Below are 13,607 nucleotides of genomic sequence, written 5' to 3'. Positions count from 1 at the left end.
AGTCCTTACCTTCCCCTTGGTTAGGACTCGGTGGTCTACCATCCGTGTACTGGTGGAGGTGGAGCTGGAAAGGAAGCACACTGTTGACAGGGAAGGACATGAGCTTGGCAACAGGAGACCAGAGTGAAAATCCTGCCTCAGATATTAGCAGACATGGCACCAAGGCTATGCCAAGTTACTTTGCCTCTTAGAGTCTCAGCCTTCTCATCTACAGAACAGGTTTTAAAATAATATCCGCCCTTTTCAGCAACCCTGTGAGGACCCAATGACATACCTGATATAAATGTGCAGGAGAAACATATATGTATGGGTCACCTGGGTGTCTCTGTTGGTTAAGCGTCCGACTCTTGATTTCAGCTCAGATCATGATCTCAGGGTCGTGAGACCGAGCCCCGCATTGGGTTCCACGCTCAGCGGGGAGTTTGCTGGGGATTCTCTTTCTCCCTCTCCCTCTGCCCCTCCCCACCCTACTCGCTTGCTCTCCCTAAAATAAATGAATACATCTTAAAAATTATGAGTATGCACAGGTATGTAGACATATTAGACAGAAATACACAAAAATGTTAATACTACTACAACTTGAAAGAGTGCCTAATATACGCCAGGCACCATGCTATGTATTTTACATACATTATAATAATTCTAATTCTTACAATAATCCCTCAAGGTAAATATTTTGTTATATTTCAGGTGAGGAAACCGAGGCTCAGAGGTTAAACAATCTACTAAACACCAAACATCTGGTTAGTGCCAGTGGTTTAACTGGGATTCAAGCTCAATGCTACCTTTTGCATCCAGGACATTTCTAATCTATAGTAGTTTTCTTCGTGTGATGGGGTGATTTTTATTTTCTGCTTTATATTTTTCAGCATTTTCCAAATTTGATACAATGAAATGTATTACTTTTTAATGCTATTATTATTTTAGCCAAGTTTTATTTTCAATAAAATACACAATAATTTTTCTCCAATAGACACTGGAATTTAGAATCTGAATATACGGTATTTAAAATCATATCTAGATTTCTCTCTACTGAAATCCAATGATCAGTGAGGAAAAAACATTTCAGGAATATTGGTGCCTTGAAAACAACAAACACTATTTTAATTTTAATTTTTTTAAATGCTATTTTTTTTAAAGGAAAAACCTTGTAAAAAAGCAAAATGATGTAATGAGCATTTGAGCCTGCAAGATACCAGTTTAAATCCTGGCTCCCCACCACTGTGTGCACTCTGGCGGCTTGCTTAGCTTCTCTAAGTATCAGTTTCTTGAGATACCAAAAGAGGTCAGAGGCCTGGGCTGCCTGCACCACGAGGCTGTGGTGAGGGTCAAAGAAGACATGATGTGAAAGCACTGATGAGTTACTCATTCAACAAATACTGTATTTACTGGGCATCTATGGATTGTCCAGTGCTAGACAGTAAGAATACAAGAGAAGACAGTCTCTCTGCCCTTAGGAATTTAAATCCACTGACATATAAAACAATTTCAGTAGAGTGGGACAAGTGCCTTATGGCCGGCAAGTACCAGGTGCTGTGGAGCAGAAGACAGGCATCAAATTCAGCTTAGTAACTAGAGGAAGGGACAGCTAAGCTGCCATCTGAAGGATGAGTGGGAACTGGCCAGAGCGAAGCCTGGGGAGAAGGATGGAGAAAGAGCGTGTGCTAAGGCTGAAGAGAGGCAGCATGGCCGGTCAGTGTGAATTCGAGAGAACTCCCAGAGCCGTTGAGGAGGGGCCGAGGAGTCTCACCTATCGCAGTGGGACTGCAATAGCAACAGATATTCCCAACACATTAAGTACCCTTCATCCACTGTTCTCCCCACCGGTGACCCCAAGGCCCACCTCTGAAAGAACTGTCACTTCTCCAAAAAGTCTTATGAGCCACACTGCCCCCCAAAGCAGCAGATCTGTTCTCCATGTTTTGGTGGAGCCTATAGAGAACTGAGCAGCTCCTGCATCTGGCATGTGATACCCAAGATGATCATTTTCCCCCTAAGAACACAACTTTGCTGGCTAACTCAGCTCAGCAAATGTACTTCATGCTCCTTTCCCGAGTCCTCCAGAGTTCTTTTCAAAGTCTATGGTTCACTCCTTTTCCCAACCTATAAGAGTTATTTCCCTCAGTCACAAGGGCTTTCCAAAGAAGGAAGAGTGGTGAGAACAACCTAAGGAGTACAATTATCTGTTGTGTCACCTCCTCAGTCGCCAGCTGGTGGAGGCCCCCAAATAATGGAGACCTGACAAAATCAAAGGAAGGGGGCAGACACTCTTAAGGAAGAGCCAAGACTGAGAAATGGGAGGCTGAGGAGGAGGCAATGAGGAGGGGAAGACGGAGCCCAGACATTTACTTCTCTCTTTTCTTTAAAATTTTATTATGTTAGTCACCATACAGTATATCATTAGTTTTTGATATAGTGTTCCATGATTCATTGTTTGGGTATAACACCCAATGCTCCATGCAATATGTGCCCTCCTTAATACCCATCACTGGGCTAACCAATCCCCCCTCCCCCCTCCCCTCTAAAACCCTGTTTGTTTCCCAGAGTCCATAGTCTCTCATGGTTCATCTCTCCCTCCGATTTCCCTCCCTTCATTTTTCCCTTCCTTCTCCTAATGTCCTCCATGCTATTCCTTATGTTCCACATATAAGTGAAACCATATGATAATTGACTTTCTCTGCTTGACTTATTTCACTTAGCATAATCCCCTCCAGTTCCATCCATGTCAATACAAATTGTGGGTATTCATCCTTTCTGATGGCTAAGTAATATTCCATTGTATATATGGACCACATCTTCTTTATTGATTTGTCCGTTGAAGGGCATCTGGGTTCCTTCCACAGTTTGGCTATTGTGGACATTGCTGCTTTGAACATTGGGGTGCATGTGGCCCTTCTTTTCACTACATCTGCATCTTTGGGGTAAATACCCAGTAGTGCAATTGCTGGGTCATAGGGTAGCTCTATTTTTAAATTTTTGAGGAACCTCCAAACTGTTTTCCAAAGTGGCTGTACCAACTTGCATTCCCACCAACGGTTTAAGAGGGTTCCCCTTTCTCCACATCCTCTCCAACATTTGTTGTTTCTTGCCTTGTCAATTTGACAAGGGAAACAAAAGTGAAAATGAACTTTTGGGACTTCATCAAGATAAAAAGCTTCTGCACAGCAAAGGAAACAGTCAACAAAACAAAGAGGCAACCCACGGAATGGGAGAAGATATTTGCAAATGACACTACAGACAAAGTGCTGATTTCCAAGATCTATGAAGAACTCAAACTCAACACCCAAAAAACAAATAAGTCAAAAAATGGGCAGAAGATACGAACAGACACTTCTCCAAAGAAGACATACAAATGGCTAACAGACACATGAAAAAATGTTCAACATCATTAGCCACCAGGGAAGTTCAAATCAAAACCACACTGAGATACCACCTTACACCAGTTCGAATGGCAACAAATAGACATTTACTTCTCTGAAGGAGCAGTGCACAGTGCTACCAGCTCCAGCACACACACACAGGGCTCACCAGATGCCAATGTCCCAAGCATTTGACAAACACATTTTTTTTTTAATTTATTTGACACAGAGAGAGACACAGCGAGAGAGGGAACACAAGCAGGGGGAGTGGGTAAGGGAGAAGCAGGCTTCCCGCGGAGCAGGGAGCCCGATGCGGGGCTCGATCCCAGGACCCTGGCATCATGACCTGAGCCAAAGGCAGACACTTGACGACTGAGCCACCCAGGCGCCCCTACAAACACATTTTACGTATCCTAACTTCTTTCATCTTCACAACCCTATGAGATATTTTTACATTTTACAGATGAAGAAATTGAGGTACAAAGAGATTAAGTAATTAATTTGCCCAGGGTCACAAAGCTAGTTAGTGGCAGAGCTAGGATTTAAATCTAGACAGACTGGCTTAAAATTCAAGCTTTTAACTATTACGTTACTAGTAGTATATTTAATATTATTAATATTATTTCATATATCAACTATTATTAATATTATATTGAGGCATTCATGCTGAAAGGCAGGAGGGGTAGCCAGTCAGAATTAGCCAGGCACCAAAAAGAATGCTTTTATTTAGAAGCCTCAGCACAGAGTTTCCCTACTGATGTGCTGTGAATGAGACACTGATCCCCTCATGGGGCTGAAGAATATAATTTTCTGTGTGTGCTATGATGTCAAGAAGGCTGGGCAGCCCTGCTCTAGCTTACACAAATACAAAGGCATTATCACCACATTACCATTATTATATTAATCTGAAATCTGATTTATCAGAAGTTTCTTTGTCTTACTTGGAGATAACTTTGTATTTTGTGTTTTGGCATATTATGGAGGATGAGCTACAAACCAGTCCAACCACATTATTTCACGGCGGTTCTGGTATCAGGTACAAGGCTACATTCTTCTTCTATCTGACCTATTGGTTGGTTGGTGTCGTTTCTGATGGTATCATTACTACGTAGGGGACAAGGTCAAGGAAAAAGTATACTCAAACAGAAGCTAGTCAACTTTAAGGCATGATAGATGAAAGGAGCCACCTGTGTAATCAGCTCACTCAAAGGACAGTCTGAGTGTGATTCCAGGGGGCTAGGCTATTTCACAGGTTTCTCCCAAGAGTCCTGTGTGTAGGCAGGCTAGCCAGAAAGAGGCAGACTGCAGTATCTCACACAGCTACAGTGAGAGTTGGCAGTCTGAGGCCCACAAGAGTGCCGGCAGGGTGGTGATTCACAACAGGCCTCAGACAGGGCTGGGATAGCAAGATTTCCAGAGGGAAAAAGTCTGGAGTCAGGCCCATCTTCTTCCTCTGTTCTGACTCTTCAGAGCTGTCAGCACATCTCCTGGCGGAAGGAATAATCAGAGGAAGGACAGAGCGGGTAAAGAAGTATGTGCTTTAGAAAGAGCAAGCAAGAGGGAAGGACTGTATTTGTGTGAGCAGGACAGTATAAAAAGATGAAAAAGGCAGGCTGAAGTCAGATCACCCAACCTTATTAATGTGGCCACAAGGCCTTCCAACATCTGGTCCCTATCGGCTCTGCAGCCTCACCAAGCCTCAGTCATTATTTCAAGTAAAAATGAAGAGTGGCTAGTTCAGCTTGTGATTCAAACAATCCCACAAACGCTTTTCGTTGAGACAACCACCGTACCTCGGTATGCACACAGTGCTTTATGAGCATTTCCACTTTGTCACACAGAATATAAAAAAGATGTGTACTCAAGGGTTGAGATTCACTAAAATTAGCAATTTTTACTGCTTCATAAGGACCTTCTTTAAAAAAAAAACAAAAAAAACTAAGAGTATAGCAATGAGGAATACAATGACTGCAAGGACAGTTCCAGGCCACTGCCTTGATTCATGCTAAGGCATTATTGCTCTGCAACAACAAATAACATCTTAGTGCTGTTACAAAAACAGTTTTGACCTGGTAGATACCCTGAAAAGGTTTCAAGGACCCCCAAGGTCCGCAGAGCCCACTTGTGAACCACCATTCTAGACAGTGGGGAGGGACTAGGCCGTGAAACCGGCTGTGATGTGCAGAACCAATGGGCAGCTGGCTGGGGACTGGGAGAGCAAGGAGAGGCTTCTGTGGCTGGGAAGAAGGCAAGGAAGGCCTGTAACTAAGGCAGGGGTGGGAAGGAAGAGAAAGAGATGAGGGGATGAAGCCGCAGAGGCAGAACTGGTCTTAGTCCTGCCGAGCGACTGGAGACGGTGGAGGAGTCAGAGATGTCCATCTTCTTTGAAGGCAGGGACGGGGCCTATTATCTCTCTGTCCCCTCTGCCCAGCAGGGAGCCAGCACAGAGGGGGACCTCAATATATGTTTATGAACTAAAATCAAAGAAGGGGAGAATTCAGGAAGGGGAGCTAGTTAGGAATGGGGAGAGGGGAAGATGGTGTGTCACTGGGAAGCTTCAAATGAAGAAGGGTGACACACAGCAGCAAAGGAGTAAAAAGGCTCACAGATCAGACTCAAACCATCCTCACCCAACCCTCATCTGACCCAACCTACAACTAAGGCATTATTTCTAACCTGCCAGGCATGATGGAGCCTCAGGCATTCAAGAACACTTCAAAAGAGCATCATATATGTCACAAATATGACAAGTTAAAAAAAACCTGGAAAGATACATCTCAAGCCATTATTAACAATGGTTACTTTGGGAGAACGAAACTTGGTAGGTACAGAATTATACTTTTCATACCTCTGTTGTATTTGATTTTGTTATTTATGGCACAGCTGTTTTACTTTTATAATTACAAGTAAATATATATGTTTTACTTACTGCACAGTTTCCCTTACGACCTTCTCTCCCATTGTGTTCTGGTAGAAATGTGCTCATCCCTACTACATAACTATCTTAGGCACACCAGGCAGCCCAGCCAATCCTAGCTGCCTACTGAATACCGAAATCTCCCACCCACCCTTTCCTCTGGAAGTATCAGATAATTTCAACCCAAAGCAATCTAAAATGTTAAACAAAATATGCATCCAATCTTACCTTGCCCAACTTCTGAGAAGTAAATCCTCTGTAAACTGAAATGAAATAATGAGATAATGCTCCTGTCGGAGGGCTGCTGTCTTCCAGCTCCAGGAAGTGTTTCAATAGTCTCTGTAGGTAGCAGGCATTCTTCACTTCCCCACTGGCTGTTGCTTCATCTGGCGTGAAAATCTTAAAAAAGCAGAAATAGAAAAGATACAAAAATCTGACTTCTTTAAAATGACCAGAGAAGGTAAAGATCACCCTACGTGTCCCCCAAACCTATGTGTCACACAGTAAGTAGATATACACAAGACCATCACAGATTTCCCGTCTTTAAAATCAGGTATTTGAGCATCTGAAAATGCTGATACTAAACATCTGAAGATTTAACGAGGGTCTGAGTAAAAGTTTTCAGATTCTGTTTCCGCTGTGGGAGTCCAAACTTGGACCTGGAGGACAGATCTGGACAGCTCTGTTCACTGAGGAGTGTCCTGCGGAAGGTAAAAGCTGACATTCTCTGTCATCGACATTTTAATTTTTTTTTAAGATTTTATTTATGGGCGCCTGGGTGGCTCAGTTGTTAAGCGTCTGCCTTCGGCTCAGGTCATGGTCCCAGGGTCCTGGGATCGAGTCCCACATTGGGCTCCCTGCTCTGTGGAGAGCCTACTTCTCCCTCTCCCGCTCCCCCTGCTTGTGTTCCCTCTCTCGCTGTGTCTTTCTCTGTCAAATAAATAAATAAAATCTTTAAAAAAAATAAAATAAAGATTTTATTTATTTGAGAGTGCGTGCACATAAGCAAGGGGAGGGGTGGAGGGAGAAGGAGAAGCAGGCTCCCCACTGAGCAGGGAGCCCGACGCAGGGCTCAATCCCAGGACCCTGGGATCATGCTGAGCAGAAGGCAGAGGCTTATCCGACTGAGCCACCCAGGCACCCGTCATCCATGTTTTTAGAGATGAATGAACTCTGGCTCCATCTCTTAGTGGCCAGGTCCAGGTCTCACAGGCAGGAGGCAACAGAGCCAGAAAGATAAAGTAGATGCTAAGAACAGCAGGTGGTATAAACACGAACAAGGTTTTAGGCCCAATGAATAATTATTGCTAGTTTTCCATGTGATAACTTCATTTTCTATATGTCCACTGTAATTTTCAATCTTTCGACTCTACCTATCATATGTCAAAGGTGATTTGCCAACTTCCCTACAAAATGAGTATCTATTTCTCTTTTCTCCACTGGAAAAGCTCTGAACATGCAGTTTAAATCTGAGTTCTGGGGCACCTGGGTGGCTCAATCAGTTAAGCATCTGACTTTGGCTCAGGTCAGGTCATGATCTCAGGGTCCTGGGATGAAGCCCCATGTCCATGCTCAGCGGGGAATCTGCTTGTCCCTCTTCCTCTGCCCCTCCCCCTGCTCATGCTCTTTCTGTCTCTCTCTCAAATGAATAAATAAAATCTTGAAAAAAAAAATCTGAACTCTGGGCCCTTGTGCTAACATTTCTAAACTGGTTTTCTAACTGGAAGCCGGATATGTTTCACCATGACCTCAAATCATGTGTCCCAAACTCGACTTGTCCCAACCCTCATCCTTCCTCCTTTCCCTTCTTCTCCATCAGATTATATCACCCTGCCAGGGGCCCAGCCACACAGGTCGTTTGAATCATTTCCACTGTCTCTTTCTCCTCCAACCTCGTCGTTCCAAATGCTTACACGGTCTGGCTTTCCCTCAGCCTGGTATGCTGCTTCTTGAAAAGAACACCTATTCATCCTTCAGGGCCCCTCACGAATTACTGAAAGTGATCCCACAAATTACAGCAGTCCTTGACTTTTTTCTACTTCACCCAGCATTTCATCACATCCATGGCATGCTATGATAATACACAGAGCTGGGTATTCACACACATATGTGGCTTGTCCACTAGGCCGTAAGCTCCTCAAAGGCAGGGATGGATCTTTTTCATGTTTGTATTTCTAGTATCTAACAGAGTATCTGGCTCAAAAAGGGCTCTAGTAGATATCTGACTACATTACTTCATCCATAAAATGTTTCTTTATTGTCCAATAGAGAGTGTTAGCATACACAATTATTTTTCCTATTGTGCTTTTTATTCACCAACAAATCTCTGTGGCCCAATGAAACTATTTCCAGGGCCCAAAGAAGCTCAGGTTACACTCCCTCTCCTTATGGCCACATCTCCAGGGACAACCTTGAACACCTTTGAGCTTTAACTCTTTGCCTTTAGTCTTGCCACAGGTTCCTTCTTGTTGCCTATAGTAGGAGTTGGCCAATTTTTTTTTCTATAAAGAGGCCGATAGTAAATATTTTAGGCTTTCTATGTTGCATGATCTCTATTGTGACTACTTAATTTTACCTTTGTAGAGTAAAAGCAGCCATAGACAATATGTAAATGAATGATTGTGGCTATGTTTCTATATGGATTTTATTTATTTTTTTTAAAGATTTTATTTATTTGCTTTAGGGACAGAAAGAGACAGCACGAGTGGGGTGAGGAACAGAGGGAGAGAGACAAGCAGACTCCACGCTGCAACCACAGGACTTGATCCCACAACACTGAGATCATGACCTGAGCCGAAATCAAGAGTCGGATGCTTAACAGACTGAACCACCCAGGCGCCCCTTTAATTAATTAGAGAGAGAGAAAAGAGAGCAAGCACATGAGAGGGGGAGGGGCAGAGGGAGAGGAAGAGGATCTCAAGCAGACTCCCTGCTGAGCATGCAGCTCAATGAGGGGCTCAATCTCAGGACCCTGAGATCATGACCTGAGCTGAAAGCAAGACTTGGATGCTTAACCAACTGAGCCACCCAGGCGCCCCTGGAATTTGGATTTTAGATAATTTTCCCATCACAAATATTAATCTTCTCTTGAATTTTCCCCCCAACCATTTAGAAATGTAAGAAGTATTCTTAGCTTGCAGTTCATACAAAACAGGTGGTAAGCCAGATACAGCCTGTAGGCCAACCCAGATTATTTCCCCTCCTCACCAACTCCATGAACATACACACACGAACGCACCTCGTTTCACTTCTACCTCTAGCAGGCCTGTAGTAAAAATAACCTTCAGAATTTATTTATGGATTTTGTGTTATTCTGTTGTTTGGAACTACTCAAGGGCTGGGGAGGTAGAAAGTGCATGGGATTTTGAGCCATGAGGGCCTAGAATCAGACTCCGGCCTTCCTATTCACTAATGAGGTTGTCTTGGACATAATACTTAACTGCTCTGCTTCACCATCATCATCTATAAAATGGGGGCAAGAACACCTATGCTGCAGGGTTATTGTGAGAATTAAATGAGCTAATGTATTCCAAGTTCATGGCACAATGGCACATAGAGTAGGCACTCAATAAATAGCAATTATGACTCTAGCTTGAGATATGGCTTCCCCAGATCAGTGTGGCCCTGGAACGCACTCTATAAACCAAAACTGGGCACCAGAAGGAATAAACTGACAGCAAAGTACAAAGGCAGAGAGAGAGAATTTGGAGGTTTTCAGATTCATGACCCAGGATTCTAAGTGCCTGATTGGCCCTGATTCCTTCTGGTACCATTTCAAATTCCTCTGGGTCTGTTTTCCTCCTTAGAAAGAACTTCTGACTCTCACACTGCCTAAATCTTTTCAGCATCACTTACCAAATACCCCAATGAGCACTGGAGCCCTCTTCTCCTTCCTGGACCTCTTCCTGGGATACGGCTGGGAAAGGATGAATGTGGCCAGACCACACCTACACATAGCGGCCTGCCACTGGGCCTTATATAGGCTGGGAACCCAGTTTCCTCTCATTTCTTCTGAACTTCCTGCCTGTATATGGAATGAAATTTTTCCAGAGTTCAAGAACTAGTTTTTCTATAGAAGTTTTAGAGCAAAAAAGCCTGTATACAAACAAGGGATCCATCATATTATTTTCAAATAATATGAAAGTATCCGTGAAGGGCAGATAAGACTAAGGCTTGTGGTATCTCTGTCCTTGGTCCAAAAAAGCCTGTCACTGCCTTGCTCCAACACTTCTAATAGGTGTTCACTGCCTGGAATAACCAAGCCCCTATGCTATCACTCAGGGCCTCCACAACCTTGCCCCAGATTACCCCTCCTGCATTATGTCCTACCATTCCTCTACAGAAATCCTGACCTACAGTCCAGGCCGAATGGATGATCTGTTTCTACCTAATTGCCCTCGACAATTTCCAGCTCTCCACACTTGTGCATAGTCCAATCACAGCATCTGTAACATGTGATTGCACATCTCCCCTTAGCCTATGAGCCGGGGAGATCAGACTATGATTCCTCTCTGGGTACCTTACACCTAGCACAGTGCCTGGCAGGGGGCACTCACTCAATAAATGTTAATGAATGAATGAAAACACCTGAAGTTATTCTTCCCTTAAACTGTTTTAGCTGGACTCTTATTAGCAGACTAAGCAGTCTGGGTCACTGCCAAGAAACAGAAAAACCAAAAAGAAAGAAAAGAAGCATGACCAATGTGATCCAAGCAACGGAAAATAGGTTTTAAGAGTGAGGTAAAAGAAACCAAGGCTGCTTAGCCTGGAGAAGAGAAGAGGAGGCCTAACTCGATTCTGGCTTTAAGTACACAAAAGGTTCTCATGAGAAAATCTTGATCTCATCCTGCCTTTATAATCAGAAGGAAATTTTCCATATTAATGGAAAATGGAACAAGAAGAAATGGCTTAAGTTAAGGTCAGAGGGGTTTAAGCTGGAGAGAAAGAAGAACCAAATTAGGCACCATTTTTCCAGAGATACTGTTATTGTACTTTTTGGCAAGTGAATTGGAAGGGTCTTACTTAGCACTTTTGTTGAAGGCTGTGCAAAAGGGAATTAAGTATGCTGCTCTGTTCCTGTTTACTATGGAGAGAGGTGAGTGAAAACACAAGTCAGGTAAGATTTTCTAATGAGCCACTGACTCTTAACTGATCCTTTTCCTGCAGGCACTTTCTGTCATGTTACACTTTGCAGCTCTGTGATAGAACAATGTATTATTTCAAAGTTTCCTGATGAAGCAATGGAAGGCAAGAGAAGGCAGCGATAGAGTAAGACAGTAGGGAAAACTGCCCAAATAAATATACAATTAATAATAATTGTTAATATGATTACTATTAAAGCTAACTTTCATTGAGCACCTACTATGTGCTGGGCCCTGTGCTAAGTGTTTGACATAAGTTATATCAATTCTCATAACAACGCTATGTGGTAGGTAATATTTGTACCCCCATTGTACAGATAAAGAAACTGAGAGCCAGGAAGGTTAAATAACTTGCCCCAATCACACAGAGCAAGTGGTAGAGCCAGGACTCAAACCTAGCCAGTCCAACTCTGGAGTCTATATATAACCTAGCTACTGTCAATCCAGAAGAAGGATGAGAGGCTGGAATTTAAAGCCTAATCTCTCAGAATCCAAGGTGCATATTCCCAGCCACTTCCTTACACTACCCCAAGCCAGGAAGAGCAAAGCAACACATGACATTAGCAAGAGACGAGATCTCAGAAGTGAACCCATATAGACCTAATATTACAGAGAAAGAAATTGAGATCAAGGACTCACAGATGATAATGATTAGAACCAGGACTTGAATGAACCAGCCTAGTAACTCCAAGTGTGGATCTCTTTCCTCAATTATAGATTCTTGTTGAATTTGAGGGTGAGAAAATGAAGGAATGGTATCTACCAAATGAGTTCTTTCCCCAGACCCTTCTGTAATGAACTGCTAATCTCAATTAGAACTTATGCCTGAAACACAAGGATGCCAGCAGCCTCTGTAAACTGATTCTGAAATTCTACTAGCAAAAGATGGCAATGCACTTGGTTGATGGTGCTATAGCAGCTGCCAAAAATGCTCACACATTAAACCAATCAAGCACACCTGGGCCAGGCAGCTTCCATATTAGGCTGGTGGTTCACAGTTTAAGCCTTAACTGGACTATTCCAACAGCTTCCTCGTTGATGTCCTCCTTCTGGGACTTTTTTGCTCCAGACTGGCCTCCATTATGCAGCCAAAGTAAACAGAGTCCTAGTCATGGTATTAGGAGCCTTGCAGCATAATGGAAAGAACATAGGTCTTTGAAATCCAACACCCCTAAGTTTGGACCAAGCTCTGCCACTTACTTACTACCTGACCTTGGGCAAGTCACCTTAATCTTGCTGAGGCCTGGCTTCTTCATCTTTAAATCGGGGAAAAATATCCCCATATTGTGGGATAGTAAGGATTAAATAAATCATAGTGTGCAAAGCATCTAACATATTGTAAGCCACAATGCAGAGCAGACCCTCAAAAAATGTTAATGTTTTCCTCCCAACTCCCCTCTACATTTTGGCCACAACCTACCATTTCAGCTTATTTCCTCTCTTTACCAAGTCCATTCCTCTCCTACACACACACACACACACACACACACACACACCTGCTCCATTCCTCTCCTACACACACACACACACCTGCTCCTTTCCACCTCTAGACCACTGCTCAGACTGCAGCTTCTCATAGGAATGAGCTTCTTCCAAAGCCCAGCAAAATTTCCATCTTCAGGAATCCTTTTCTAGACTCCCTTTGGTCATGCTGGGATTGATTTCTCCTTTTCCCAAACTCCCACTTTGTTTACATTCCTTACCACAGTCAGTCTGATTTCAGTTATTTATGTGCTTCTCTATCTTCCCAACTACACTGGAGGGAGAAGGCTCTGAGAAGACAATTACTTATTGGAGGGCAGGAAATGTGTTGTTTTCCTGTGTGTATACTTCTCAATACCAGGGTTTTGTACATACCAAGAGCTCAATATGTGTTTATTGAATTGAATCTTGTCACCCTTGACTGGGAATCTTTACAGAAAGATCCTGGACTAAGTTTATTCTAAAACTGCATTTGATAAACATGATAAACTAATACTCACTGGCTTGCTTCATTTTTTTCATCCATTCTTTCAACGCACTCCGGATTCCTCTCAAGACATCTCCCCAGGTTACAGGGGGACATTGCCAGGAGGACATCTCTTACTCACAGAGGTAGCATGATCTGGGAGCAAGCTCTCTGGAGAATTGTTCCCACCCACTGGTTAGGAGATGACTGCCATTTCCACCATATTAAAAATCAGAGTTGTG

At 43.2% G+C, this 13,607-nt stretch overlaps 1 protein-coding gene across 8 annotated transcripts in view; it reads right to left on the bottom strand.

Annotated features, from left to right (window-relative positions):
- MKNK1 (MAPK interacting serine/threonine kinase 1) overlaps window positions 1-13,607 on the bottom strand; it is a 44,440-nt gene that overhangs the window by 27,569 nt on the left and 3,264 nt on the right. For 2 of the 8 annotated variants that reach the window (XM_035018646.1, XM_035018649.1), the window contains exons 2-3: window positions 6,505-6,675; window positions 10-80 (exon numbers count right to left, since the gene is read on the bottom strand). Coding sequence is in view for 1 of the 8 variants with exons in the window: in XM_035018644.1 (XP_034874535.1) it covers window positions 10-100 (91 nt within the window). In the remaining 7 variants the exon portion in view is untranslated. Of the gene's footprint in view, window positions 1-9; window positions 411-6,504; window positions 6,676-10,131; window positions 10,210-13,607 lie in introns of those variants that run through there. The other 6 variants (XM_035018647.1, XM_035018648.1, XM_035018650.1 and 3 more) reach the window with 4 other exon arrangements.

This window comes from Mirounga leonina, unplaced genomic scaffold (assembly GCF_011800145.1).
Source record: "Mirounga leonina isolate KUSES-001 unplaced genomic scaffold, KU_Mleo_1.0 Mir_173, whole genome shotgun sequence".
NCBI classification, from domain to species: Eukaryota; Metazoa; Chordata; class Mammalia; order Carnivora; family Phocidae; genus Mirounga; species Mirounga leonina.
This window is presented reverse-complemented; position numbering and strand designations above follow the sequence as displayed.